Source organism: Nycticebus coucang, chromosome 12 (genome assembly GCF_027406575.1).
Source record: "Nycticebus coucang isolate mNycCou1 chromosome 12, mNycCou1.pri, whole genome shotgun sequence".
NCBI classification, from domain to species: Eukaryota; Metazoa; Chordata; class Mammalia; order Primates; family Lorisidae; genus Nycticebus; species Nycticebus coucang.
The window spans coordinates 105,508,826-105,536,113 of NC_069791.1; the positions used below are offsets into that span (position 1 = coordinate 105,508,826).

General features: G+C 47.6%; 1 protein-coding gene across 1 annotated transcript; it reads right to left on the minus strand.

The window, feature by feature from the left end:
• Nucleotides 1-269: 269 nt before the first annotated feature.
• On the minus strand, nucleotides 270-27,288 carry TMEM114 (transmembrane protein 114). Its single transcript, XM_053556560.1, has 4 exons — nucleotides 27,069-27,288; nucleotides 26,676-26,756; nucleotides 2,381-2,518; nucleotides 270-739 (listed from the first exon to the last, which is right to left on the minus strand). The coding sequence occupies exons 1-4, from the start codon at nucleotides 27,286-27,288 to the stop codon at nucleotides 507-509; spliced, it is 672 nt and encodes a 223-aa protein (XP_053412535.1). The 3' UTR covers nucleotides 270-506.

The window sequence follows — 27,288 nt, forward strand, 5'->3', positions numbered from 1 at the left end:
TACCTCACACCCAGTACCCACTGCGGCCAGCCGGCAGGGAGGCTGCGGAAAAAGCTATGGCAAAGGAGAGAGCCTGGTCTTGAAGCGAGGAGTATGCCATGAGTTCCCTGTGCACCTTTGCACAAGTTACCTAACCTCTCTGATCATCCTTAACATTGCTTCAACCCAGAAGAGCTGACCCAAAGGGCTCAGGTGAGAATGAAATGAAGCCAGAGGCGGCACAGGGACATTGCAATCTGTAAAGTTCTGTGTATGATTAGAGGCAGGTTGGCGCCCCACTCAGTGCTCCTCTGGGCCACATGGACAAACATGGTGAGTGCACGCACTGCCACACAGGGCCACAGACGGCACTGAGATGACAGCCAGGTCCCAGCTCAGTGCACAGGGCTAAGGGCTGGCCCCCTGGGCTTCCCCGATGGCCTTCAAGGAAGAGGACACTGCAGCTCACCATGGTGGGTCTACAAAGTGCCCCAGCCTCCCCCCACAAGCACCACCAGGCGTCTGGCTCAGATGGCCTGGTCCTGCCTCCGCCTCAGGCTGAGCACACGGGCTGCTGCCAGGAAGGCCGCCCCAGTGAGCAGCTCAGCGACGAAGCTGACCCAGCCCAGGGCCAGGGACCAGCCGAAGTGGATGTCCACCTGGTCCAGGAGGGCCTTCTCCTCCAGGAGGCACAGCGCCTGCCGAAAGGCAGCAGCTGAATAGGCGATGTAGATGCTGATCCCAGAGAGGGTCACTATGGCTGCAGGGAAGGCAAGGGAAGAGCAGGTGAGACCTAGCACCTCCCCCTCCCCTCCTCCTCTGTCCTCCTCCTGCTCCCCTCCTCCCCATCCTTCCCTTCCTCCCCCTTCTGCCCCTCCTTCTCATCCTTGCCTTGCCCAACTACAACAGCCAAGACCCAGAGTCCTCACTCCTTCCTACCACAGGACCCTTGCCCATGCTGGTCCCCTTGCCTGGGGTCCCCCCCCCAGTCTTCCAATCCTCTGTATCTCAGCTCCTATGCAGTGACCCCACGGCACCACACAGCTGTCTACCACCAGCCAGGGCACAGCTGCAATTCTGCACTCAGTTGTGTAATTATATAACTAATCACATCTACCTGCCTCTCCAGGCTATGAGCTCAGAGGGCAGGGGCCATGCCCGTCCAGCCCTTCTCAGTCCCCAGCACATGGTGGGTCTCCAGAGATAGCAGATTTGAGCTGCACTGACCAGTATGGTAGCCCCTGGACACATGTGGCTATTTAAGTCGATTCATATAAATTAAATTAACAATTCAGTCTCTCACTGGCACTCATTGCCCAAGCCTGGTTGGTGGCTCTCCCGGAACCAGAGGACAGAGAGCTTCTCCATCACAGAAACTTCTACGGGGTAGTGCTGGTTGCAAGACAGAGTCATTGGGTGAGCTATTCATGCCAATATTAACAATTGTGGGTGGTTGGAAGATTCAGAGCTTTGCAATATTTTCGCCTCCAGACATTCCTTTTGCTTTTTCTCTTCCTGGAGTCTAAGTGTGCACGTCGTCACTACCGGCTGTCCTTTCTCAGCGAGGATCCACCCCGAACACACAGAAGTGCAGGGAGCCGCAGAGCAGCAGCTGTGCACCAAATCCCACGTTTTGAAACCTCTCGTCTGCCCAGCAGTGGCTTCAATCCAGCCACCGTCTGCCACACCTATTGTTGTGGTTGGGCTTAGTGTTTCAATGACAAGTAAAAATTGTTAATTGATGGTGTATAACACATGATGTTTTGATCTCTGCATTAAAGAATGGCAAGATTGAGCTAATTAACAGATACGTTGCCTCACACATTTAGTTCTCCTAACTCTCAGTGATTTTCAAGAATACAACTGTTATTAACTGAAAGGACCATGATGTACAACATGTTTCTTGAATTTATCTCCCGTCGAACTAAAATTTTGTGTCCTTTGACCATCATCTTCGTGTCCTCCTCCTCCAGCCTCTAACACCCACCATTTTACCCTCTGTTTCTATGAGTAGTGTTTGTTTAGACCCCACATATAAGGGCGGTCAGGCGGTGTTTACCCTCTTGTGCGTGATACCGCCTGGTTTTTAATGGATATCTGCCAGAACATCTGGTCGGCCTGAGAGAGCGAGGGTGGCCGGAGTGAGGGCTCCTGGCCAGCCCACGGCCCTAGAGTTGGAAACTATTATGACTTTGGGCAAAGGTAAAGTACACAGCTCCTTAGGTAAGATAATGAAAGTGATTCTTGGAAGCTGCTGCCTCCCCACTGCTTCTGCCTTGGAACCAAAGGCCCAGGGATCCTGGGCTGGAAACTGCTTGTCACAAATGGAAACCCACAGAGGGGTCCTGTGCAGCACCCACCACCCATGTCCTCCCGAGCCCTGGACAGGGTGGGCACCTACCTCCAAAGAGGAAGAGAGTCCCAGTGAGCAGCAGGAGGAGATAGGCGCGGAGGAGGAAGCTCAGAAACCCCATCATCCCCCCGAAAACCATCAGGATCAGGCTGAGCGGCAGCAGAATCACGAACATCCCCTGCATGGCTGAGGGAGAACACCGGGCAGAACAGGGTTACTACCTTCTTTCAGTCAGCAAACATTTACAAGCACCCACTGCTGGCCACACCCCAAATGCGGGGGGTCCCACACTGCTGCCACCGCCCCCCACTCGTGACTATTACTACGAGTCTCTCTCTGATGATGGTGATGATGACGGTGACGGCAGCAGTGGGGACAGGGGCTCCTCCTCTGCAGCCTGTGCACTTGAAAAGCGTCATCTCACTTAACCCTCACTCGCCTATTTTCTCAGTTCAAACTCAAGGGCAAATAAACCAAGATCCCTACCCTCCTGGGGCCGGCATCTAGGGAGTAGGGTCAGCAGGAAACAAACAACAACAAAAAAGAACTAAGCAACTGGCAATGCTGAGAGATGGAGAAAAATATGGGGCCGAGGGGTGAAGCAGAGAGGGCACAGGGCTGGGGTGCAGGGAAGGACATGGAGCAAAGCCCTGGAGGAGGGGGCAGCAAGGAAGGGGCTTGGGGTGCAGAGCCTCACCCCCCCGTGTCTGGGGGAGGACAGGCAGAGTGAGACAAAGGAGAGGCCAGGGGAGTGTGAATGGGGCAGATTCAGTGGAGCAGGAGGGCCCTCTCTCTGAATGGGAGCCGCCAGACAGGGTGGGGCAGAACCAGGGGCTCTGGCTGCTATATCAGGAGTAGACAGCAGAGGGGTGTCGTGGATCGAATGGTGACTTCACCCAGACCTGCGGAGGTGATCTTATTTGGAAAAAGTTTCTCTGCAGAGGTGACAGAGTTAACCATCGTGAGATGAAATCATCCCTGATGGGAGTGGGCCCTACATCCAAGTGGTGTCCTGGGAAGAGATGAGGAAAGGACAGAGAGGAGAAAATGATATAAAGACAGGGAAAGAGATGGGAGCGACACAGCCACAGCTCAAGACCTGCCGCCGCAACCAGGAGCAGGAGGAGGGCATGGAATGGACTCTCCCTCAGAGCTTCTGGAAGGACCAACCCCTCCAATCCCCTAATTTTTGACTTCTGGTCTCTCTCTGTGAGAGAGTAAACTTCTGTTGTTTTACGACACCCACTTTGTGGTCATTTGTTATGGCAGCTTAAGGGGCAAGGCTGGAAGCATGGAGACCTCGGGGGATCTGCAACAGCCCTGGTACAGGGTGACAGTGACCCAGACCAGGATGGGAACAGGAAGCAGTGGGGTGGGGAGAAGTGGTCGGATTCCAGGTGCATCTTGAAGGTAAAGTAGGCTGTTGCCTTGACAAGGGTATAAGAGAGAGAGAGGCAAGAGGGTGAGGGTGAGATCCAGGGAGTTTCCACCTGCCGAGATGGGGGAGATAAGGGAGGAAGAGGCTGGGCAGGGAGAAGGAATCAGGACATGCTAAGTTTGAGACGGAGACAGCAGGCCAGAGCTCAGTCAAGGATGGGGCTGTGAACTGGGCAGCTGATGTACACAGATGGGGGTGTGAACTGGGCAGCTGATGGACACAGATGGGGCTGTGAACTGGGCAGCTGATGGACACAGATGGGGGTGTGAACTGGGCAGCTGATGGACACAGATGGGGCTGTGAGCTGGGCAGCTGATGGACACAGATGGGGCTGTGAGCTGGGCAGCTGATGGACACAGATGGGGGTGTGAACTTGGCAGCTGATGGACACAGATGAAGGTGTGAACTGGGAAGCTGATGGACACAGATGAAGGTGTGAACTGGGCAGCTGATGAACACAGATGGGGCTGTGAACTGGGCAGCTGATGGACACAGATGGGGCTATGAACTGGGCAGCTGATAGACACAGATGGGGGTGTGAACTGGGCAGCTGATGGACACAGATGAAGGTGTGAACAGGGCAGCTGATGTACACAGATGGGGGTGTGAACTGGGCAGCTGATGGACACAGATGAAGGTGTGAACAGGGCAGCTGATGGACACAGATGGGGGTGTGAACTGGGCAGCCGATGGACACAGATGGGGCTATGAACTGGGCAGCTGATGGACACAGATGGAGGTGTGAACTGGGCAGCTGATGGACACAGATGGGGCTGTGAACTGAGCAGCTGATGTACACAGACATGTTTAGAGGCTGAGACAAGGCGAGGTCTCAGGAGAGAGAACAGGGATAGAGAAGAGAAGTGGCAGAGGACTGAACTCAGGAAGCTGCAAAATGTACCCATCAAGGAGGAGGGGTTAGCCAGAGAGGTCAGAGGTCCAGGGAGCACTCTCCCCTCCTGGTGGGTGGCTCTGCACCTCTCCCAGTCCTCCTGCCAACACCAGCAGCTTCCAAGGATATGTGAAACTCAGTCCCCTGGGTGATCTGAGGACAGTGACAGGCAAAGGATGAGCAGGTGGCAAGGGGTGGAAGGACATCTCATAAAGCCTGTCACCAGCCTTCTGCCCCCAGGCCTAGCCCCCCAAATTGCGGGTATCCTGTGAGTCCAAGGTGCACTACTGATTTTCCCCTGGGAGACTCTAATCTCACCCCAATGTCCCAGAGGGAGCAACAAAACCCAAAATGTACCCATCAAGGAGTAAATGATCTTGATAACAAAATAATATTAATAAAATATTATTGTACTTCATATATAAATAAAAATAAAAGAATAATGGTCTTGAGAATAACAATGATAGCAAACTTTGATATGAGGTTTCTAGGCGCCAGGCCCTGTTTTCAGCATTTCCCAGGCCATAATTCATTTCTATCCTTGCAACAACCCTATGAGGTAAGAACTGTACACACTCCCATTTTACAGATGTAGAAACTGAGACATAAATACTTAAGGAACTTCCCCAAAACTGCCACAGCTAGAAAATGTCAACCCCAGGGTTTGAACCCAGGCAGAGAAGCCTCTTTTTGTTCAGTTGGGGTCCCTGGGTCGAGAAAGGGTATGTCTATATCTACGTAACACCAAAAGAGATGGACCCAATTTTCTACCTGCTGTTTTGTGTGTTAAAGATATGGCCAGAGAGGCCACTTTTATTTCTACTTGAGAAAAAATGCTGCACAGGAATCATTGAAGTGGCCAGTTTGCTCTCCTTCTAGCATCTTCCACCATTTCTTCTTTTAGGTCACGGCTATATTTCCTACACAGGGGACACATTTTCCAAGAAACTCAGGAAACGATATCACCGTCTGTCACCAATTTCTCCAAAGAAGAAATTCTATGACCTTGGTGGTACATAGAAAGACATTTGGTTTTTGTTCCCTGTCCCTAGTTCCTGGGACAGAGCTCCTAAAACTCTTGGAATGTCCTGAATGATAAAGATGATAGGAGCATCTTTTGCACTAACGAGGCAACTCTTGCTGCCCCCAGGTAGCTTCAAGATGAGGTTGGTCTCCAGAAAGACTAAGACACGATTCGATGGTTGGACACCACTGATAACTTGGGAGTAGAGATGGGCTGGAGATTGAGCTAATCACCAATGGCCAATGACTTAACCAATCCTGCCTACTTAATGGAGCCCCCATAGAAGCCCTAAACTATGGGGGTCTAAGAGCTTCCACATTGGAGACCACATCCAAGTCCAGGGAAGCTGGTGTGCCCAGAGAGAGCAGGAAAGCTCTGCTTACACACAAACCACCATACCTCGCCCTGCGAGTTTCTCCCATTCAGCTGTTCCTGAGTTGTATCCTTCTAATAAACTGGAAATGATAAGTGAAGTATTTCCAGTAGTTCTGTGAGCTATTATTGAACCTGGGGAGGGGGTCATGGGAAAGCCCCAGTTTATAGTTAGTTGGTGGCTGGGACTTGTGACCGGGGTCTGATGTCAGGGTAGTCTTGTGGGACTGAGCTCCTTGAATTCATGAGCTCTAACATTAATTCCAGGTGACTACTGTTAGAATTGAGTTGGATTGGATTGTTGGACACCAGTTTGTGTCAGAAAGTTAAGGAGGAACTTAGAAAGTTGCGGAGTTAGAGTGGAAAAGACACCAGGTATTTGGTGTCAGAAGTGTGAGAAAAACCACTACTCCACCCTCCAGGAGATCAAGGTTGCCATGACAAGAGTGAGGGCCATCTAGAGGGCAGGTCCCAGCACCAGCCCCATGAAGGGGCACTGGGTGGCCCCACCTCCACGAGATTGATCCATTAGCACCTTTGCTTGTCATTGTAGGATGAAGATCAGGGCATCCCGATTGTGGTATCCCAAGCCTCCCTCCTGCCTGTCCTTCCTCTTCCCTGACCACCCTTCAGCACCCAACTCCAACATCACCTCCTCCAGGACGCCTTCCCAGACAGCCCCCAGCAGAGTTCATCCTCCCTCCTCTGGGGTTTCTCATTAGGTTGAACAGAGATCCACAGTCACACTTTTCCTGCTTGGTTTGAATGTGTTTGCACATCTGTCTCCACAACTGGAAACTGAACTTCCTTGGCACCCCATAGAGCAGCAGAATGCTCAGCACGTAGCCATGTTGACCCTCAGTGAACGGTGAATGAACAAAACAACAAGATCAAGCAGGAAGGTGCCGAGGTCTGTCCAGATCTACCCACAGAGTCCGTGTATGCTGCCTCTGGTGGGACCAGACACAAATGCCCAGACACAAATGCCCCAAGGGGACATTCTTACCAGAGGGAAGCAGCCACAAAGCAGATGATCACACACATAGCTAACAATGAGTTACAACAGCTGGGTGTCAGGGAAAACACAGCACTGGGGGGTGGCTGGCCCTGGTTTGTGCTTTGGCTCTGCCATCATGATATGATACCTCAGAAAATCTGAAAACCACCCATGTGTGCTTCTGTTACTCCTTTCATGCTTTCTAACCAAAGTGAAGCTTGTAAGGTTGAGTATCCCTTGTCCAGAAGTGTTTCAGATTTTAAATTTTGTTCAGATCTTCGAATATTTGCATATACGTAATGAGATATTTTGGGGATGGGACCCCAGTCTAAATACATAATTTCATTTCTGTTTCATGTACCCCTTAGACACAGCCTGAAGGTAATTTTATACAATATTTTAAATAATGTCGTGCATAAAATAAAGTTTGTGTTAATCACTTGTATGTGGAATATTCCACCTGTAAAAAAAAAAAAAAAAACTCTGAAAACCACTGCAGTCTTCAGTGGGGCATTTGTGGGACAGCATTAACTGAGCATTTGGAAATCTCCATTATACAGAGGTTGCCTCGGGCCGGATGCGGTGGCTCATGCCTGTAATCCTAGCGCTCTGGGAGGCAGAGGCAGGTGGAATTCGAGACCAGCTTGAGCAAAAGCAGGATCCCATCTCTACTAGAAAAAAATAGAAAAAGTAGCCAGGCATGTAGTTCCTATAGTCCCGGCTACTCAGGAAGCTGAGGCAGGAGAATTGCTTGAACTCTGGAGTTTGAGGTTGCTGTGAGCTATGATGCCACGGCATTCTACCCAGGGCAACAGAACAAGACTGTGTCTCAGAAAAACAAAAGACAAACCAACAGAGGGTGGCTTTGCCCATGGAAGCACCACTTCTCTTTTCAAAAACACGTTTATCACCACAAGGAGGAGCCTCGTGCAAGCTTTTTGGATAGGACTCTGTGGGGCTTTATGGATGAAGGGCTTTGGACATCCAGAGAATGAAAAGAAAATGCCATTATTCTCAGGATGTGAAGACCATGTGATTTGTGGATAAACCAAAGCACAGTGAGAGAGATGTCGGTCCCCTGATAGCTGAACCAAAAGGATCACCTAGGGAACACAGTCTTATGTCAAATGTGTTCTTTATCTTGCTTCATCTCTAACAGGATCTGAGGCAGTTTCCAAGAGCTCCCAAGGCCAAACAAAAACTAAATACAACCTGCAAAATCAGAGTGGAAAGGATGAATGACATGAAAGTCAACCCAGGTTTGCAGGATGGGGCAGGGGGTGGGGGAGAAGTAGGAGGAGGGAAGAAGGTCTAAATACTTGCTACTACTTTGGCCCTGAGCTTCCCAGCAGCCAAAGCAAAAAGGGAAACCATTGCAAAGTTCTTTTCTACCCATTAGTCATTTACCAAATGTTTGTTGGTCGTTTACCATAAACTAGACATGGAGCCTCTTTAAATCCTCTTGGCAATAAGACAAGTATGAAAATAAATACTTTCCTCCCATTCTCAGGGCAACACTTTTTCTTCTGGGCAGTCTTCCCTTATGCTGAGTCTACCAGAATCCACAGTCAGCTGCCTTCCTCTCCACCCCTGCGGCTCCCTATGGAGACCCAACCCTGGCATTTATTACCTTGTGCTGATGGCATCTCAGTCACTTTTCTGTCTCACCTGTCAGGCCATGAGTTCCTTGACCACAAGGATCTTATCTTCTCAGGTACAATTTTATCCCTGAGCTCCTGGCAGAGGGATTAGGACATGGTAGGTACAACAGGTGTTTGTTGACCAATTGAATTAATGAATGAATAAGTGAATCAGGTCATTTTGAGTTAGACAACACGACTCTAAGGCAGAAAAAATAAGGCAGTTTCAAGAAAATAAGAAAAAACTCAGGAAGCTTTAGAGGTGACCTCGTGATGATTAAAAAATGGACTTTAGAGACAGATGATCTGCATTTGAATTCAGGCGCTGTGAGTGTAAGGCCCTAGGCATGGCACCTCAGAATCTCCATTTCCAAGATGGGGTAAGCACACACAGCTCACAGAATTATCCCACAAACACCATGTGTAGAGAAAACAGGGCAGCATGGGACCATATGCCACGCCCCACAGGGTGCACACCAAATAAATCGTAACTCTTCAACACTAAAGATGATGCTGATAACAGTAGTTCAGTCTGCAACCGCCACTATGACCCAGTCACTTTGACTTCAACCCCTCAAATGCCACTACCTTTGTGGAGTCAAAGAAACAAGACCCATTGTCCTCCCAGGGCTGTCACAGCATGAAATGTCATTACAGGGGACAAGACTCACGGTCTTCCCTTCTTTTTTTCCTGCCTTCCTTCTTTCTTTCTTTTTCAAGGAAACGATCTTGGGCAGAGAAGTAGAACAGCCAGTGTGAAAACCTGGTCCCTTAAGTTCCATCGCCCTGCACAGCGTCGCCTCCACACTACAGCTGAGAAATGAAATCAGTTCTCATTTAGAAATTAATGAGGTCTCCTGGAGCTGGCGCAGCCCTGGTGGCCCCACATGAGTTCCCCAGACAGGCTGCAAGCTGACTGGATATACGCATTCAATTAAATGTCTGGGTAAGAACAGGCGCCCCCTGGGAGAGTTGTAAAAATCGCCTGCTGAAATTTGGTTTGTCTTTCTTTGTGTGTGTGTGTGTGTGTGCCTTATTCTTTGCTTTCTATTTAATATATTTTTTTAATTTCCAGGATTGTGGTTTCCAGGATTAGAACATGAATATTGATTCCCAGTTCTGTGCTACTTGGAAATGTTCCCATCCCCAACCACATCTCTAAATATGCTTCCCTTTGGGATCTGGATATGACAAAGTAATCAATTTCTGGAGTGGGGATTCTTGGGAGGTGGTGTGTGTGCAGTTGGGGTTGGGGGAGGGGGACAATCAAAAGACCGCCTACTAAGAATCTGAGTCTGTGATATACAAGCTGTGTGACTTTGGATAAATGAACTAGACCACTCTGAGCCTCATCGACAAAATAAGAGTGAAATCCCTGCCTACTGATCCCTTAGAGCAGCGGTTCTCAACCTGTGGGTCACCCCCTTTGTAACAATGAAAATACATCGAGGCATTGGGAAGGTTGAGAACCACTGTGTTAGAACTTACTAAATTCAACAGACGTACAAAAGGCATCTGCTGTGAGTCCCAGCTCCATGCTTGGCAGTGTGGAGATAAAAAAACACAAATCACTGACAGTTCCTCTCCTACCACACTGATGGGGTACCTGTATGAGTTATAGTCTGAACCACAACTTTTGAGAGTCAAATAATCATCAAGAGTTGTTCAATTCTCTGCCATGACCACAGGTGTGTATGTACCAGGACCAGTCAGAGCAAAATAGGACCTCTCCACCATCAGCTCTGCCACCTGCCAGCTGAGTGGCCTTAGGCAAGTTATTATATAACTTTTCAAACCTTGGTTTTCTCATCTGCTAAATGGGGATACTAAAGTATCCACTTGACAAGACTTTGTGTTGAGGATGAAATAAAATAAAAAGCCAAACCTCTTAGAACAGTACCCATCAGGCAATAAGCCTGATATGAGTGTGGATTGTTATAGTTAGGGTTGGTTTTCTGGCTCAGTACTATGCCCCGTAGACAGAATGATGTGCAGTTATAAACCTTACAATAACATAGGAATCCTGTCCCAACCAAATTCAGATCTGAGTTCCCATTCAGCAACAAGCCTCTAACCAGCCCTTATCCTGGGGGGAAAGAAACCCCCCAATGTCTGGGAACTGACCTGGCACTCAGTGCTGGACCCCAGTGTTTAGATATGATCTCACGGACAAGGCTGAGACCACAAGACCAAGACCGAGCAAGGCCACATCACTGCACAGGCAAAAACAAACTCCAAACACCTGCTTCTGCCTCCTGATAGTATTTCCCATTTCCTTCTCAATCACAGCTTGAGCCGTGCTCTAGTCTGCCTCTCTATAACAAGATTGATAAAGATATGTGGTCAGGGCCAGGCCCAGTGGCTCATGCCTATGAACCTAGCACTCTGGGAGGCTGAGGCAGGAGCATCACTTGAGATCAGGAGTCCAAGGCCAGCCTGAGCAAGGGTGAGACCCATTTCTACAAACAATAAAAAAATAAGCCAGATGTGGTGGCACATGCCTGTACGCTCTGGAAGCAAAGGCAGGAAGTTTGCTTGAGCCCAGGAGTTTGAGGTGAGGTGGTGGTGAGCTGTGACATCACCACTGCACTTGACCCAGGGTGACAGAGTAAAACTCTGTCTTAAAAAAAAAATAAAGATCCAATTGCAGTCAGTTGTAACTGGCTTATTGTACCCTCAATGAATCCCCAACAATAAAAATAATAATAATAATAAAATAAATAAATAAATAAAGATGGGGGGGGTGCCTGTGGCTCAAGGAGTAGGGCGCCGGTCCCATATGCCGGAGGTGGCGGGTTCAAACCCAGCCCTGGCCAAAAACCAAAAAAAATAAAAAATAAAAAATAAAAAAATAAAGATATTCAATCAGAATTGTCTCTACTTCCTGACACTACCTAGTCCAGGGCAAATCACTGCTTCCTCAGAGCCTTTCCAAAATCGCCCAGTCAAAACTCAAATCTGTAACCGCCTCTTACTGAGATGCCCCACATTTCCCCCATGGTGTGGGGTCTCCTCTGTTGCAATGAACAATGAATTCCAACTTGCTCACGGTGTGTGCTCAATGTGCCACAGATGGTGGAAGGAAGGAAGGAAGGAACCGAGGAGGAAGTGAGGGCGGGGAAAATCGAACATTCATTGAGCATCTATTACATGCTCGATAGGGGATAGGTATTGTACAGGTACAAAGTTGAAACATGCATAAATCCTGCCTCCTTTGGAACTTACAATCTAAAAGTAAGGTCGAAATGGAGACGTACATTGCTAAATGGCAGGTGAAAGTGATGTCTTTTTTGTAAAGGAATATAAAACTATTTATTAGCCACTGTTCACCATTATTTACAATAAACAATATACAGTTGGATAACATTCTGATTATTATGAAGTTGTTTTGTTCTAAGCCTTCTGCTCAACCAGTAACCCAAATACTGAAAAGTTTGAGTCTACATATAAGGAATGAGTCGGGGTAAGGAAAAAACATGCAAGTCAATAGTTTAAATTGCAAAGTTTGTTCACACATCTAAGTCAGCAGGTCTGAAGCTGCCAACATTACCTGACCATTTGATTAGGTTTCTGTGAGCCAAGCCTAGGAATGGCTTATAGAGGAATCTTTAATGACCATTTAACTAAGTCTTACTTGTTTACCTCATTAGAACACACCAGGATTTGTCTAGTTTCCTCATCTGGGTGGGGGAAGTTCTGGATCTAGGAGTAGTAAATGGGAAGGTGGCGTATTTCCTGAGGTGGGAGGGGTTTACAGAGGTTGACAATGCTTGGGAACCTAATGGGAATTCAGATTGTCCAGAGTTAATTGAAGCATTGCTTAATTCTCAAAAAGCTGATCAAGAAAAATCTGGTAAAAAAGAAAATGTTTATCTGACGGTGAATCTGATGAAAGTGATGGCTTCAGAGATTCAGATGGCCGTGTGTGAATTCAGAGATGCCAGACTAAGTTAAAATGAGCACGGCCCCTCCGTGCGAGGCAGTGACAAGGGAAGAGCAGGGTTCTGGGAGCAGGCCTCAGTGCAGTTCTCACAGCAAGGTGACTTCAGGCAAGCTCCTCACTGAGCCTCAGTTTTCTCAGCTGAGAAACAAGGACAAACCATGTTCATCTATGTGTGACAATCACATCAGGTGACTTGGGCTCAGGCTCAGCCCTACCTGTGGGTCATTCCCTTTGCCCTAACCCTGCAGAGCTAATCACTTCCTTCTTCCCCCTGAGATCCCTGAAGCAGGATCCCCAACGGTGGCTCTGGAGAGTAAGGGTGCAGCGGCAGGGGCCGTGCTGAGCTCAGAAGCAAGCAAGCTTCCTGACTCCCGTCTCAGTTCTGTCACTCCCTGTTGGTGGTTTGGGGAGGAAAGGGTCCCGGGTCTGAGGCCACGTAGATGCTGCTTCACCTTGTGACCTCAAGTGAGCCCCTTTACTTCTGGGGGCTCCTGTGTTCTCATCCAGAAAAGGGGGATACCAAGGCCTTCCTGTGGCAATGTTTTCAAAAGCACCAGACACAACCCCAAGGGGCACACCTTCATTCAAAAACAGACACCTGTGGATCCCTGGAGGAGCCAGGGTAAATCACAGAACTCACAGTCTGGTACAGCAGACAGACCAGCCAGGAAGCAAGAAATCAAGGATCATTCCAGACTGTGCTGCTCACAAGGCAAACTGGCATGATTTTATAGAAAAACTGGTGGGTGGCAGGAGAGCCTTATTCTTGGATAAAAGGTCATTGTATCAGTTTCCTGCCAAAACAAATTATGACAAACTGGGTGGCTTAAAGGCAACAGAAATTAATCCTCTCACAGTTCTGGAGGCCAGAAGTTCAAGTTCAAGGCATCGGTCAGCAGCACCATGTTCCCTCGGAGGGTTCTGGGGGAATGCTTCCCAGCCCCCTCCCCTTCCTGGAGGCTGTGGACAGTCCACGATGTTTCCTGAATTGTGGTGGTGTCACTCCCAGCTCTGCCTCCGTCTTCACATGCCATCTCCTCTTCACTCCTCTGCTTCTTATGAGGACACTTGTCATAGGATTTCTGACACACCCATTAATCTAAAATGATTTCATTTTGAGATTCTTTTTTTTTTTTTCCGTAGAGACAGAGTTTCACTTTATTGCCCTCTGTAGAGTGCCGTGGCCTCACACAGCTCACAGCAACCTCCAACTCCTGGGCTTAGGCAATTCTCCTGCCTCAGCCTCCCGAGCAGCTGGGACTACAGGCGCCTGCCACAACGCCCGGCTATTTTTTTGTTGCAGTTTGGCTGGGGCTGGGTTTGAACCCGCCACCCTCCGCATATGGGGCCGGCACCCTACTCACTGAGCCACAGGCACCTTGAGATTCTTAATTGTATCTACGAAGATGCTTCTTCTAAATAAAGTTACATTCACTGGTACTGGGACATAGGACAGGGATATATCTTTTGGGGGTGACATCGTTCAACACACTACTATGTCTTGGATGGCACACAGTAGGAACTTAATAGATGGTAGTTACGACTATTACATAGGATCAATAATATTATAAAAATGTTGACATATCATCATCTCATCAAGGGTAAATGCGTGTGCCCAAAGGTAAAAGATATTTTAGATTCAAAAATGTTTAATCACAAGTAAAGGGAAAAGCAAACCCAGAAAGATGCGGCAAAGATGTTCATGCCAAAAGAAAGAAAAGTTGTTTTGTTTTGTTTTGTTTTTTGCAGTTTTTGGCCGGGGCTGGGTTTGAACCCTCCACCTCCAGCATATAGAGCTGGCGCCCTACTTGTTTGAGCCACAGGCACCGCTCTTTTGTTGTGATTTTTCCATTATTGCACTGTTCAAAGAACTGCTTAATGAGAAAACCAGGCTTCCACAGGGCTGCAAGGTCAGGAAGCCCTGGGGTGGTTAGTGCTCTGAAACAGAGCAGGGGTACACAACAGCAGAAGCTCTGGCAGAAGGAAGTCTCAGGAGTCATTTACCAGGGGCAAATGTCACTACCTTTCTTTTTAAACATCATCAGTGTGACTTTGCAACTCCAGGAAGGACTCAGAGATATTTAGTCCTGTATGCTTGGTAAGAAAGTAGTTTTTTAAAAAAAATCTTTGTAAAAATGTGTCCTTGAGCCTGTCCTTGATGGGAAGGGCTGTACCTGAGCTATTCTCATGGTCTCCAAGATGTGTTGCTGTGACATGGGAAGAAGAGAGGTCTGCAAGCAAAGACCTGGGTTCAAATCCTGACTCTGCCTCTTACCAAGCAAATATCATCACATGGTATTGTCATTCAAAAGCCTCAGTTTCCTCACCTTGGCAGTTGGATTGTGGACTGTGACCTTGAAGAGCTGTGCTGAGCACTGAATCTGAGAATAACTTTTTTTTTTTTTTTTGGAGACAGAGTCTGATTTTGTTGCCCTCAGTAGAGTGCCATGGCATCATAACTCACAGCAACCTCCTATTCTTGAGCCCAAGTGATTCTCTTGCTTCAGCCTCCCGAGTAGCTAGGACTATAGGCACTTTCCACAGTGCCCAGCTATTATTTAGAGACAGGGTCTCACTCTTGCTCAGGCTGGTCTCGAACCTGTGAGCTCAGGCAATCCACCTGCCTCGGCCTCCCACAGTGTTAGGATTATAGGCGTGAGCCACCACGCCTGGCCTTAACTGTTTCTTTCTTGTCTTCAAGTACCCTAGGCTTTACTGGTAGGCATTTTTAATCCCCATTTCACAGATGGGAAAACTGAGGTTCAAGGAACTTATGTCAGTTGCCCCAGATCAAACAGCTATGAAGTGTTAGAGCGGGACAGGATAACAAAGGAGGTTGACAGAGGGGTCATGGGAAGGCAGGGGCGGGCACTTACCCCAGCCTAAGAAGTGAGGAACGGCTTCCTGAAGGGGTGAGGTCTCAGCTGAGACCTGGAGGTAAGAAGGGAAGCTGTTAACTGGGCTAAGAGGAGGGGTGGGGGGTGTTCTCAAAAGAGGAGACAGAAAGCGACAACATCCACAAGCAGGAGATATGTGACGAAACACACATCCCAGCTCTCGCAGTTGGAACGGTGAGCCAGGGGCCCAGTCAGTCCCATGAGCCACACACCAGGGAAATCAACACCTCTAGGGCTTGTCTAATAGCAACACCTGCTAACATTCTTCTTGGAAAAAATGAAAACAAGACCCATTTGTCCAACATGTCAACCCTCTCTGCTCCTTCCTTTCCCTCCCAGAGTGACCCTCTGTGAATAACTTGAAGCACATCCTTCCATGCTTTTTTCCATGTGTTTATATATGTTTCCATATATTTACATATTTCTCCAATTCTGTGACACACACTTGATCTGACAATAGGACATGTTTGACCACCGACAGCATCTCACAATATAATGGACAGTATATTTTTCTGTCTTAATAGCACATAAAGGAGCATCTTAAAATTGTGCTATATGCCCAGAGAAAAGGAGTAATATTGGGGGATTTCTTTAGGGAGGGATAACAAATGGCACCATACTGTCTGTAACACTCTGTAACTCGCTCCTTTAATTCCACAGTACATCTTGGTTTTCTACCCATATTAGTGTATTCTTTCTATAGCTATAAAATGTTCCATGAAATGGTTATATACATATAAATGACTAGCTGTTTCTCCATCCACGGGCACTGAGATGTACATATCTTTTTTTGTTTTATTTTTTTTTTTAAATGATAACTGTGTATTTTGATGCCTTTATGTGGTTCAGGGTACTGATTTGATATACAATGTGAAATGCTTACATTGAACTAAGTAACACAGCCATCATGATTATACTTTACATATCTTCTTTAATCACTGTTTCAAAAATGGTTCAGTGGCCAGGCACAGTGACTCACATCTGTAATCTCAGCAGTTTGGGAGGCCAGCGATCACTTTAGGCCAGGAGTTCAAGAGTAGCCTGTGCAAAATAGTGAGACTCTCATCCACAAATTTTTTTTTAATTGCACACCTATAATCCTAGCTCCTCAGGAGGCTGAAGCAGGAGGATCACTTGAGCCCAGGAGTCTGAGGCTATAGGTAGCTATTATTGGGCCACTGCAACTCCAGCCTGAGCAATTGAGTGAAATCTTATCTCTGAAAAAAGAAAGAAAGAGAAGGAAGGAAGGAAGGAAGGAAGGAAGGAAGGAAGGAAGGAAGGAAGGAAGGAAGGAAGGAAGGAAGGAAGGAAGGAAGGAAGGAAGGAAGGAAGGAAGGAAGGGAGTATGGTGGGCCTCTTCTCAGAAGCCTCACATAACAGATGCTAAAAAGTAAAGTAACTTTAAATATGAACTTTTTTTTAGTTTAAAATGTGGCTTTGACTTTCAGTGAGCACCCCAGAAAGACAACCTGAAGCCCAGGCCTTTGTGCCCCAGAGGAGCTGAGGCCCAAACACCTGCCTCCCTCCCTGCCTGCCTGCAACGCAGCTGGAGCATAAATACACTGACAATTCCCTCCCAGGCCCAGGCAGCTTTCTGTGTGTCCCCAATTCCTTCTGTTTCTGTCCCTCATCACCTCCACTCTTATCATTTGCACCAGGCATCGTGGGAGGGCTGGTTTTAATTTTCCACACCACTGTAACAGCTCAGCACCCAGAAAGACTAGAAACCCAATCTTCTGATTTTCCAAGTGTCCCTCTTTAAAGGACAGCCAGGCCAGACTGCTGGCCCTGGGTCCAGCTTCCGCCACTGGCATTCTGTGTGGTCAAGGCATCTGATCTTTCCGGTCTCTATCTGACTAGTCTGACTTTCCTCGTGGGCCCTTAGGAGATTCAGCTGAGGTAAAACAGAACAAAACCAGGAGGTACCCTAAGATACACTTTCTGCGCCACCCTCCAGGAGCTCCAGCTGTCGCGCTGTTTTTGGAACACACCAAGCTCAGGCCTGCCTGTGGCTTTGCACTTGCTGTTTCTTCCTGTAATACAGGCAAGAAGTAGTACAGGATGGCGGGACTCTGAACCCCAAAAAGCAGGCTAGGAGCTCCTCCTCTGGACTGCTATAGCCTCTTGTCTTATACAAACACTTTGTACTGAAATTATACTGTATTCTCAGGGTAACATTGTTCCAACAGGGTAGAAACTGTCAGGGTTCAAATCCCAGATATGGCAGTTACTGTGCAAACTTGGGTAACTCACCTGACCTCTCTGTGCCTCCATTCCCTCATCTGCAAAGTGAGGCTGATAATGACAGTGCCTGTTTCGTGGGACTGTTGTGAAGACTAAATGAGTTGATATATACAAAGAGCTCAGAATAGTATCCAGCAAAGAGCAACTGTCTCGTGTTCCATGCCAGGCATCTAGCCCAGTGCTGGGGGTAAAATAAACACACCCTAAGCAAATAAATGAGTCAGGTGGGTCTGCAATTATTAGCTCCACCCTACAGCAGAGCAGCTTCAGGCTCAGGGAGGCAATGTGAGTTAGTGCAGAAGAAGGAGACGTTAATCGGCCCTACTAAGTGCAGAATCTGAGACTGAGTGCTTTGTTTACATGACCTCCTTAGAACACCCTGTTCATGGATGTAGGTGACTCAGCAGAAGTTGTAGAGATGGTAAGAAGCACAGCCAGGATCCAAATCCCGGTGACACGGGCATCTGTGGTTTGCCTGGCCCTGCACCTGACAACTTCCCTTTGACCTATCCCTCCACTCCTTCCCCACTGCAGACCCCTGTCCGTGATGGATCATCCCAGCCTCACCCCGTGTTGTAAGTGACCATGTGACTCACCCTGGCCAATCAGCACATTCCATCCCCCTGGCTATGGTGATTGGCTGGGTACCAGGCAAGTGACCCAATCTGGCCCAATGGAAGATGGAGCTGGAAGTTGTGTGAGATTCTTGAGAACTAGAAAAATCTCCTTGCTTAGAGTTACTGAGACAGCAGAGAACTTAGCTGACTCAAGCAGAAGAAAGCAAAGTCCCAAGAGAAGATGAAAGAAACTGAGTCCCAGGGGGCTTGAGCTTGTCTATTACATGGACCACTAATAGCTTTTCTCATTGAAGTCAGTATGATTTGAGTTTCTGTCGCTTACTACCAAAAGATTGCTGTCGGACATAGCTAGCCATGGCCCTAGACCATGTCTCTTTAGTCCATGCCGTGTGGAATTTGATGACCTCCTTTCCAACAAAACTAATTCCGGCCCCTAGCCAAACAGCCAAACCCATGCTTTCCCCAGAGCTAATCTGGAAGAAAAAACACCCTAGGAAGGTGGATTTTGCTGACAAGGAAACCATTTGTTGAAAACTTCTGTCACCTGGCTGAAATAGTTGAGGCTGTGGTATGTTCCTGTTCATGAACTCAATGTTTCTGCTCAATTCCATCAAGCTGAGTGAGTAGAATCAAGGAGACCGGTAAGCTGATAGGACTTGCCTAACCGCTCTCTGTCTTCCAGGAGATTGCAGTTAGTTATCCAGCACTAAAGTGGTCTGCCTGCTTGGGTTTTCTCAGAGAATCATCATCATCATCATCAAGGCTCGTCACCTGTAGCTCAATGGCTAGGGCACTGGCCACATACACCAGGGCTGGTGGGCCTAACAACTACAACCAAAAAATAGCCGGGTGTTGTGGTGGGTGCCTGTAGTCCCAGCTACTTGGGAGGCTGAGGCAAGAGAATCACCTAAGCCCAAGAGCTGGCGGTTGCTGTGAACTGTGATGCCACAGCACTCTAACCTAGGGTGATAAAGCGAAACTCTGTCTCAAAAAAAAAAAAATCCAGGTTTCTTCCTGTACTCCCTCACTAGAATTTGTTACAAGCATGACTCAAAACATGCAGCTTACTCACTGGCTCAGACCAAATTCAAAATTCATTTTGGGAAATTAAAAGCCCTTTCTGGGGGTGATTTGCAATGAGCATACACTCTGCAGAGGCAGCTTGCCCCTTTTCCTGGATGACATAATAATAATAATACATATTATTATTAATATGTGGTGGGTACCTGTGTTCCACCTATCAGGAAAAGCTGAGGCAGAAGAATCACTTAAGCCCAGGAGTTTGAGGTTGCAGTGAGCTGTGATGACACCACTCTAGCCAAGGTGACAGAACAAGAAACTATCTCCCCAAAAATACTGTATTAATAGCAGCTTCAGCCATGGCACATTTATGAAGGTCAGGAACTGAGATAGATTCTTTCAATACATTCTCCCAATTTACCTGACAATTATATTAGAAACAGGAAATGGAGACTTTACATCCTTCGTATTAACCTGGATGGAAGTGGAAGACATTATTCTTAGTAAAGCATCACAAGAACGGAGAAGCATGAATCCTATGTACTCAATTTTGATATGAGGACAATTAATGACAATTAAGGTTATGTGGGGGGGAGCAGAAAGAGGGACAGAGGGAGGGGGTGGGGCCTTGGTGTATGTCACACTTTATGGGGGCAAGACATGATTGCAAGAGGGACTTTACCTAACAATTGCAATCAGTGTAACCTGGCTTATTGTACCCTCAGTGAATCCCCAACAATAAAAAAAAAAAAAGAAAAGAAACAGGGACTGGCCAGATACAGTGGCTCATGCCTGTAATCCTAGCACTCTGGGAGGCTAAGGCAGGTGGATTGCTTGAGCTCAGAAGTTCAAGATCAGCCTGTGCAAGAGTGAGACCCTGTCTCTACTAAAAATAGAAAAACTAGCTGGGCATTATGGCAGGTGTCTGTAGTCCCAGCTACTGGGGAGACTGAGGCAAGAAGCATCACTTGAGCCCAGGAGCTTGAGGTTGCTGTGAGCTATGACACCACAGCACTACTCAGGGTGACAAAATGAGACTCTATATCAAAAAAAAAATGAAAAAGGGACAATGGTGATATCCTCATTTTGCCCATGAGGGAAACCTGAGGCTCAGAGAGTATAAGGAAGACAGAGCTGTCTGGAGCCACCCACCCAGTTGGCAGCAAAGCTGGGGGTTAACCCCAGGTCTGTGGGTGAATAGATGAACTGACTCGGGATGGGGGTTCTGCCTCTGCCTGTTTCTCAAAATACTGGAACAAGCAGGGCTGTTGTATTATCAAGTTTCAAAAGGAAGCCATCCCAGGGCCTACTGTAGTTAGTCATCCAATCTCCCCATTGGTGTGATAAATCTACTGAACACCAGCACCCAGCCCAGCACAGGTCAGCACTCCATAGCTGTCACTACATCTAAAAAGAGGCTAGAAGGAATGGCCAAGGGGAGAGCTCATGCTTACAAGGATTCACTACATGTCTGGAAACTTCACATCAAGGCATTCATCTGCGCAACGTGGATCTCCCACAATTTCCAGGCACTGTGAGGTCCCATGTAAGGTCCATTTTCTCATCCATTTTTATTCTATTATGGTTGATAGATGTGGAAACTGAGGTTCAGAAAGATAGAGACACTTATCCCAGGATCACTGAGAGCCTTGGTAAGTGTCTCAGCTGAGATGTGATCCCCATCTTCCTTCTTTTTTTTTGGAGTTAGAGTCTTACTCTGTCACCCTGGGTAGAGTGCCATGGCATCATCATGACTCTATGCAATCTCAAACTCATAACCTCAGGCAATACTCTGGTCTCAGCCTCTTGGAGTAACTGCAACTACAGATGCCCAGCTCAACACCCAGCTAGTTTTTCTATTTTTAGTACAGATGGGCATCTCACTCTTGCTCAGGCTGGTCTCAAATTGCTGGCAGTCCACCTGCCTTAGCCTCCCAGAGTGCTAGGATTACAGATGTGAGCCACTACGCCTGGCCCTTATCTTCCTTAATCCAAGAAAAGGTTTCTTTTCTTTTTTTTCTTTTTTTTGAGACAGAGTATCATTATGTCACCCTCAGTAGAGTGCTGTGCTGTCACAGCTCACAGCAACCTCATACTCTTGGGCTTAAGCAATTCTCTTGCCTCAGTCTCCCAAGTAGCTGGGACTACAGGCACCCACCACAATGCCTGGCTATTTTTTGGTTGTAGCTGTCATTGTTGTTTGGCAGGCCCGGGCTGGATTTGAACCTACCAGCTCCAATGTATATGGCTGGCGCCCTAGCCGCTGAGCTACAGGCACCGAGCTGAAAAGATTTCTTGATAATTCTTGAAATGACGCTTCAGCAATACCCACAGTTCCTCCCTGTGTGGCTTGGGGCTCAGGACAGAGTACTTGGCACCCCCACCCTTCCTCAGCTCCCGTGGACTCCGGTGTCTCAGGCTGGATGTCTCCGTTAGTGGGACTGCACACAGTGTTCTACTGTTGCTGCCTGGTGTCAGCTCACAAGAGCTGATTGAGATTTGAGAATTTTGTGAGCAGGGCAACATCATGTTGGCAGCTTGGAACTGACCACAGTGGAAATATTTACACACCAGAACTGGCAAATACTACAAATTGGGGCTTTTTAGAAATTTTCCCAGCAGTTCACTGGACTTTAGAGAAACTGTTGTGGTTCACTATATATCTCTACATTCATTCAATAAACATATACATTGAGCTCCCCTTTAATGGACTGTTAGGCCTAGGCTATGATGGAAAAATACCAGTTAACTCCTAGCAAATTTCCAGACTGTAAGCTTTCAAATGAAATGAAATAAGTCTAGTTCACTCCCAAGATAAATGAGAAAGTACTAATTGATTTTGTGCTTCTAGTTCATTCCCAGTTTCTTGCTTGGCTAAATCCCTGGGAAACAGACCAGGAAGTACCAACTATCCCCAGACTGACCTTTAAACAATATCAGGTAGAGAAATTACTGAAACTAAGATATATAGAAGGAAAATATTAAAACAAAAATGCATGACGTTTTGCTGATGACATGATCTTATACTTAGAGAACCCCAAAGACTCAACCATAAGACTCCTAGAAGTCATCAAAAAATACAGTAATGTTTCAGGATATAAAATCAATGTCCACAAGTCAGTAGCCTTTGTGTACACCAATAACAGTCAAGATGAGAAGCTAATTAAGGACACAACTCCCTTCACCACAGTCTCAAAGAAAATGAAATACCTAGGAATATACCTAACGAAGGAGGTGAAGGACCTCTATAAAGAAAACTATGAAATCCTCAGAAAGGAAATAGCAGAGGAAACTAACAAATGGAAGAACATACCATGCTCATGGATGGGAAGAATCAACATTGTTAAAATGTCTATACTTCCCAAAGCAATCTACCTATTCAATGCCATTCCTATCAAAATACCAACATCGTACTTTCAAGATTTGGAGAAAATGATTCTGCGTTTTGTATGGAACTGGAAAAAACCCCGTATAGCTAAGGCAGTTCTCTGTAACAAAAATAAAGCTGGGGGCATCAGCATACCAGATTTTAGTCTGTACTACAAAGCCATAGTGCTCAAGACAGCATGGTACTGGCACAAAAACAGAGACATAGACACTTGGAATCGAATTGAAAACCAAGAAATGAAACTAACATTTTACAACCACCTAATCTTTGATAAACCAAACAAGAACATACCTTGGGGGAAAGACTCCCTATTCAATAAATGGTGTTGGGAGAACTGGATGTCTACATGTAAAAGACTGAAACTGGACCCACACCTTTCCCCACTCACAAAAATTGATTCAAGATGGATAAAGGACTTAAACTTAAGGCATGAAACAATAAAAAAAACTCCAAGAAAGCGTAGGAAAAACACTGGAAGATATTGGCCTGGGGAAAGACTTCATGAAGAAGACTGCCATGGCAATTGCAACAACAAAAATAAACAAATGGGACTTCATTAAACTGAAAAGCTTCTGTACAGCTAAGGAGACAATAACCAAAGCAAAGAGACAACCTACACAATGGGAAAGGATATTTGCATATTTTCAATCAGACAAAAGCTTGATAACTAGGATCTATAGAGATCTCAAATTAATCCACATGAAAAAAGCCAACAATCCCTTATATCAATGGGCAAGAGATATGAATAGAACTTTCTCTAAAGACGACAGACAAATGGCTAACAAACACATGAAAAAATGTTCATCATCTCTATATATTAGAGAAATGCAAATCAAAACAACCCTGAGATATCATCTAACCCCAGTGAGAATGGCCCACATCACAAAATCTCAAAACTGCAGATGCTGGCGTGGATGTGGAGAGAAGGGAACACTTTTACACTGCTGGTGGGACTGCAAACTAGTACAACCTTTCTGGAAGGAAGTATGGAGAATCCTCAAAGCACTCAAGCTAGACCTCCCATTCGATCCTGCAATCCCATTACTGGGCATCTACCCAGAAGGAAAGAAATCCTTTTATCATAAGGACACTTGTACTAGACTGTTTATTGCAGCTCAATTTACAATCGCCAAAATGTGGAAACAGCCTAAATGCCCACCAACCCAGGAATGGATTAACAAGCTGTGGTATATGTATACCATGGAATACTATTCAGCCATTAAAAAAAATGGAGACTTTACATCCTTCGTATTAACCTGGATGGACGTGGAAGACATTATTCTTAGTAAAGCATCACAAGAATGGAGAAGCATGAATCCTATGTACTCAATTTTGATATGAGGACAATTAATGACAATTATGGTTATGGGGGGGAACAGAAAGAGGGACGGAGGGAGGTGGGTGGGGCCTTGGTGTGTGTCACACTTTACGGGGGCAAGACATGATTGCAAGAGGGACTTTACCTAACAATTGCAATCAGTGTAACCTGGCTTATTGTACCCTCAATGAATCCCCAACAATAAAAAAAAAAAAATGCATGATGTATGGCTAACTGCAAAATGCTGCTTCTGTACAATGCTTGCTTGCTACCCCCACCCAGATGCACCTGGACAGCCTGTGTGCCAACCAGGATGCAGATCAAGCCTTAAAAACCCGACCCCGTAAGCACTTGGGACTGCTCTCAGAATCCCCATGTTGAGACACAGAGGCAGTCGCCAGCCGGCTCTTCAATAAAAGGACTCTGCTGTAAATTTGGCTTGTTTAGCAGTGTGGTCTTTGTGGAACTCCTGGGCACAACAGGACTACACTTGGCATTCACTTTCCTACTTGTTCAGCAGACTTTGACTCATGGCTGATTATATCCCAGCTTCTATGTCAAATATTAAAAATTCATCAGTGGCGGGTGGCGCCTGTGGCTCAATGAGCAGGGCGCCGGCCCCATATACCAAGGGTGGCGGGTTCAAACCCAGCCCCGGCCAAACTGCAACAAAAAAATAGCCGGGCGTTGTGGTGGGCGCTGTAGTCCCAGCTACTCGGGAGGCTGAGCCAGGAGAATCGCCTAAGCCCAGGAGTTGGAGGTTGCTGTGAGCTGTGTGATGCCACGGCACTCTACCAAGGGCAATAAAGTGAAAACTCTGTCTCTACAAAAAAAAAAAAGAAAAAAAAATTCATCAGTGGCAATGTGACATAGTCTCTGCTCTCATGGAGCTGTTTCAGGAAAACCCCAGGACAGTGTAGAAAAACCATCCTCCAAAATGAGATGGTGCCAAGAGATCAAAGAAGTGACCCAGATCAATCCAGCTTGGCAACTTAGATAAGTTTATTAGAGGTTAATTACACAGGGCTCTCTTTCCTAGGCGGGCTCTCACTCCTGGACAGTGGCAAGAGTTCTTCGGAGAGCAAAATCCACACTGCCTTCCCATCTGTGGAGCCTTAAATTTCTTTCTAACAAGTGACACAGAGCTCTCTCTCTCTCCCTGTGTATTTACATACAATAAAAGTTAAGCAGCACAGTACTTCCCATTAGGTAAGGACGTCAATATTATAATTAACAAAAGGGTTCTAAGGCAACTAAGAAAGCTTAAAACAGTTTCAGCTGGTCTTAAGTCCTACGATCAACTACTGAAAAGGATCTTCTTAAGAATGCCCTCTGTGCTTTGTATTTCTTTCAGCTTTTTTTGTTTTGATCTCTCTCTCTAAATTCAAAAGTAACCTGCCCAAGTTCTGTTAAACACTAAAAACCAGTGGTGGGGAGCTTATATTTTTCCCTCTGAAGCTCACAGTCTGTGAAGGAGCCAGATTTTAACATTATCACCCAAAAGAAAATCTCAGCTAACAATGAGGAGTTAACTACGTCCAGGGGCAGGATGGACACAGGGTCTTCAGATACAGTATGTGCAAATTCCCTGTGGCAGGAGGAAGCTCAGCAGATTCCAGAGCCGAGTCAAAGCCAGCATGGCTGGGAAGAAAAGGGCAAAAGGGGAGGATGGGGTTAAAGAGAGACCCTGCCAGACCTGATGGTCACGCTAGGGACTGGTCTTTATCCTCAGAGTCCCACGCCCAGGCATCAGTAAATCTATCAAAAATAGCCCATGCTTTTCAAGGTCTATGGAATTCCATCCTGTTTCCTCAATAGATCCTTCCAGAATGCCTCTGTGGGCCTCGGTTTCCTCATTGCAAAATGCAGTAAACACAGAGATAATAGTGTCATAGGGTGGCTGTGGGCATCAAATGACATTAATAGCCCTTAGCTCCATGCCTGGCCCATTGCAAGCCTCAGCGAATTGACTGTTCTGCTCATTTCCCCCCCTTCCGCAAGGGTTCGTTCAGCCCATCTGCTTTGCACTTACTCTGGCACTGAGAACCGGGCATCCAGCGTGAGTTCCATGGCCCCTGGCAGAAAGGGCCCTGACTCCTAAGCCTGCCTCCAATCACTGCGCAAGGGTGTATTGCACCCCCGCTGCGACCAAGCGCTTGATGTAGGGGCACTAAGGACACGGAAGACGCTGCCTTTGGGGTCTGTGGGTGAGGCTCTATCCAACTCCCCAGACTGGATAAAGGTGCCAGTTCCAGCTTCCCACTGTCCCTCATGCTGCTGGCCTCTCTGAAATGTCACATGTCTCTCCTCAGCTACACCATAAGCTGGAGGACATGGCCTGGGCCTCAGTCATCACTGCAGGGTGCCTGGCACGTGGAAAGCCATTGGCCAAGGTTGGTTGAATGAATCTTAAAACGCACACATTACAAGTGGACCAAAAGGGGCCCCGCCTCTCACCTGTCCCAGGCCCCACCGTCAGAGGCCACCGCAGCCGCCCCTCCGCGGTGCCCGAGCCCGCTATTTGGGGAAGCGCTCCAGACTCGACGCCCACATCCAGAGCGCCCCCTCCACCCTCACCCTCCCCAGACTCACTGAGAAGTTGTCGGTTCGCGTCGCTGACCGTCACGTTCTCCTGCCAGAAGGGGTTCATCAGCGGTGTGCACCGGCTCTGCGCTGGAGGGGACGGAGGAGTCAGGGGGCTACCCTGGAGTTCCGACCTCTGGCTGGCGGTTCGCGCCCGCCTTCGCCCTAAATGCTCCACCCGGGGTGGGCATGGGGAGAACTAGAGCAGTTGCGGGGGAGCTGGGCACCCTCAGAAGGGCTTTTGCAGCCCCCACCCTCTGTCCCCCACCCCCACCCCTAGACCTTACATTCTGTGCTTGGGGTTTAGGGGAGGGGTGCGCGGCGAGCACCAGGTCCCAGGCGAGCAGGCACCGTGCCCCGGGCGTTGGCGGCCATAGCCCCGGCCCCCGGGCGCACCCTTACCCCGGCAGGTCCGCCAGAGGCCGGAGTGGGAGCTCAGAGGCTCTGGTTGGCTGCTGTTGGGGGAGCCCAGCGAGTTCTGCGCCCCGGGGCCGCTCCTCTCCAGCCGCTCCGTGTCAATGATGTACCAGAAGTCCGTGCCGATGGCGGCAGCCAGGAGCAGGAAGCCCAGCGCCCCGGTCAGCGCTGCCCCGCCGGCCAGCATGCCCAGGTGCACCTGCAT

Excerpts from the sequence above, each read along its gene's own strand:
- TMEM114 (XM_053556560.1), bottom strand. The coding sequence starts at position 27,288 with ATGCAGGTGCACCTGGGCATGCTGGCCGGCGGGGCAGCGCTGACCGGG. Across the intron at positions 26,757-27,068 it reads CCTCTGGCGGACCTGCCGGG|CGCAGAGCCGGTGCACACCG; the intron begins GTAAGGGTGCGC and ends CGTCCCCTCCAG. Across the intron at positions 740-2,380 it reads GACTCTCTTCCTCTTTGGAG|CCATAGTGACCCTCTCTGGG; the intron begins GTAGGTGCCCAC and ends CCTTCCCTGCAG.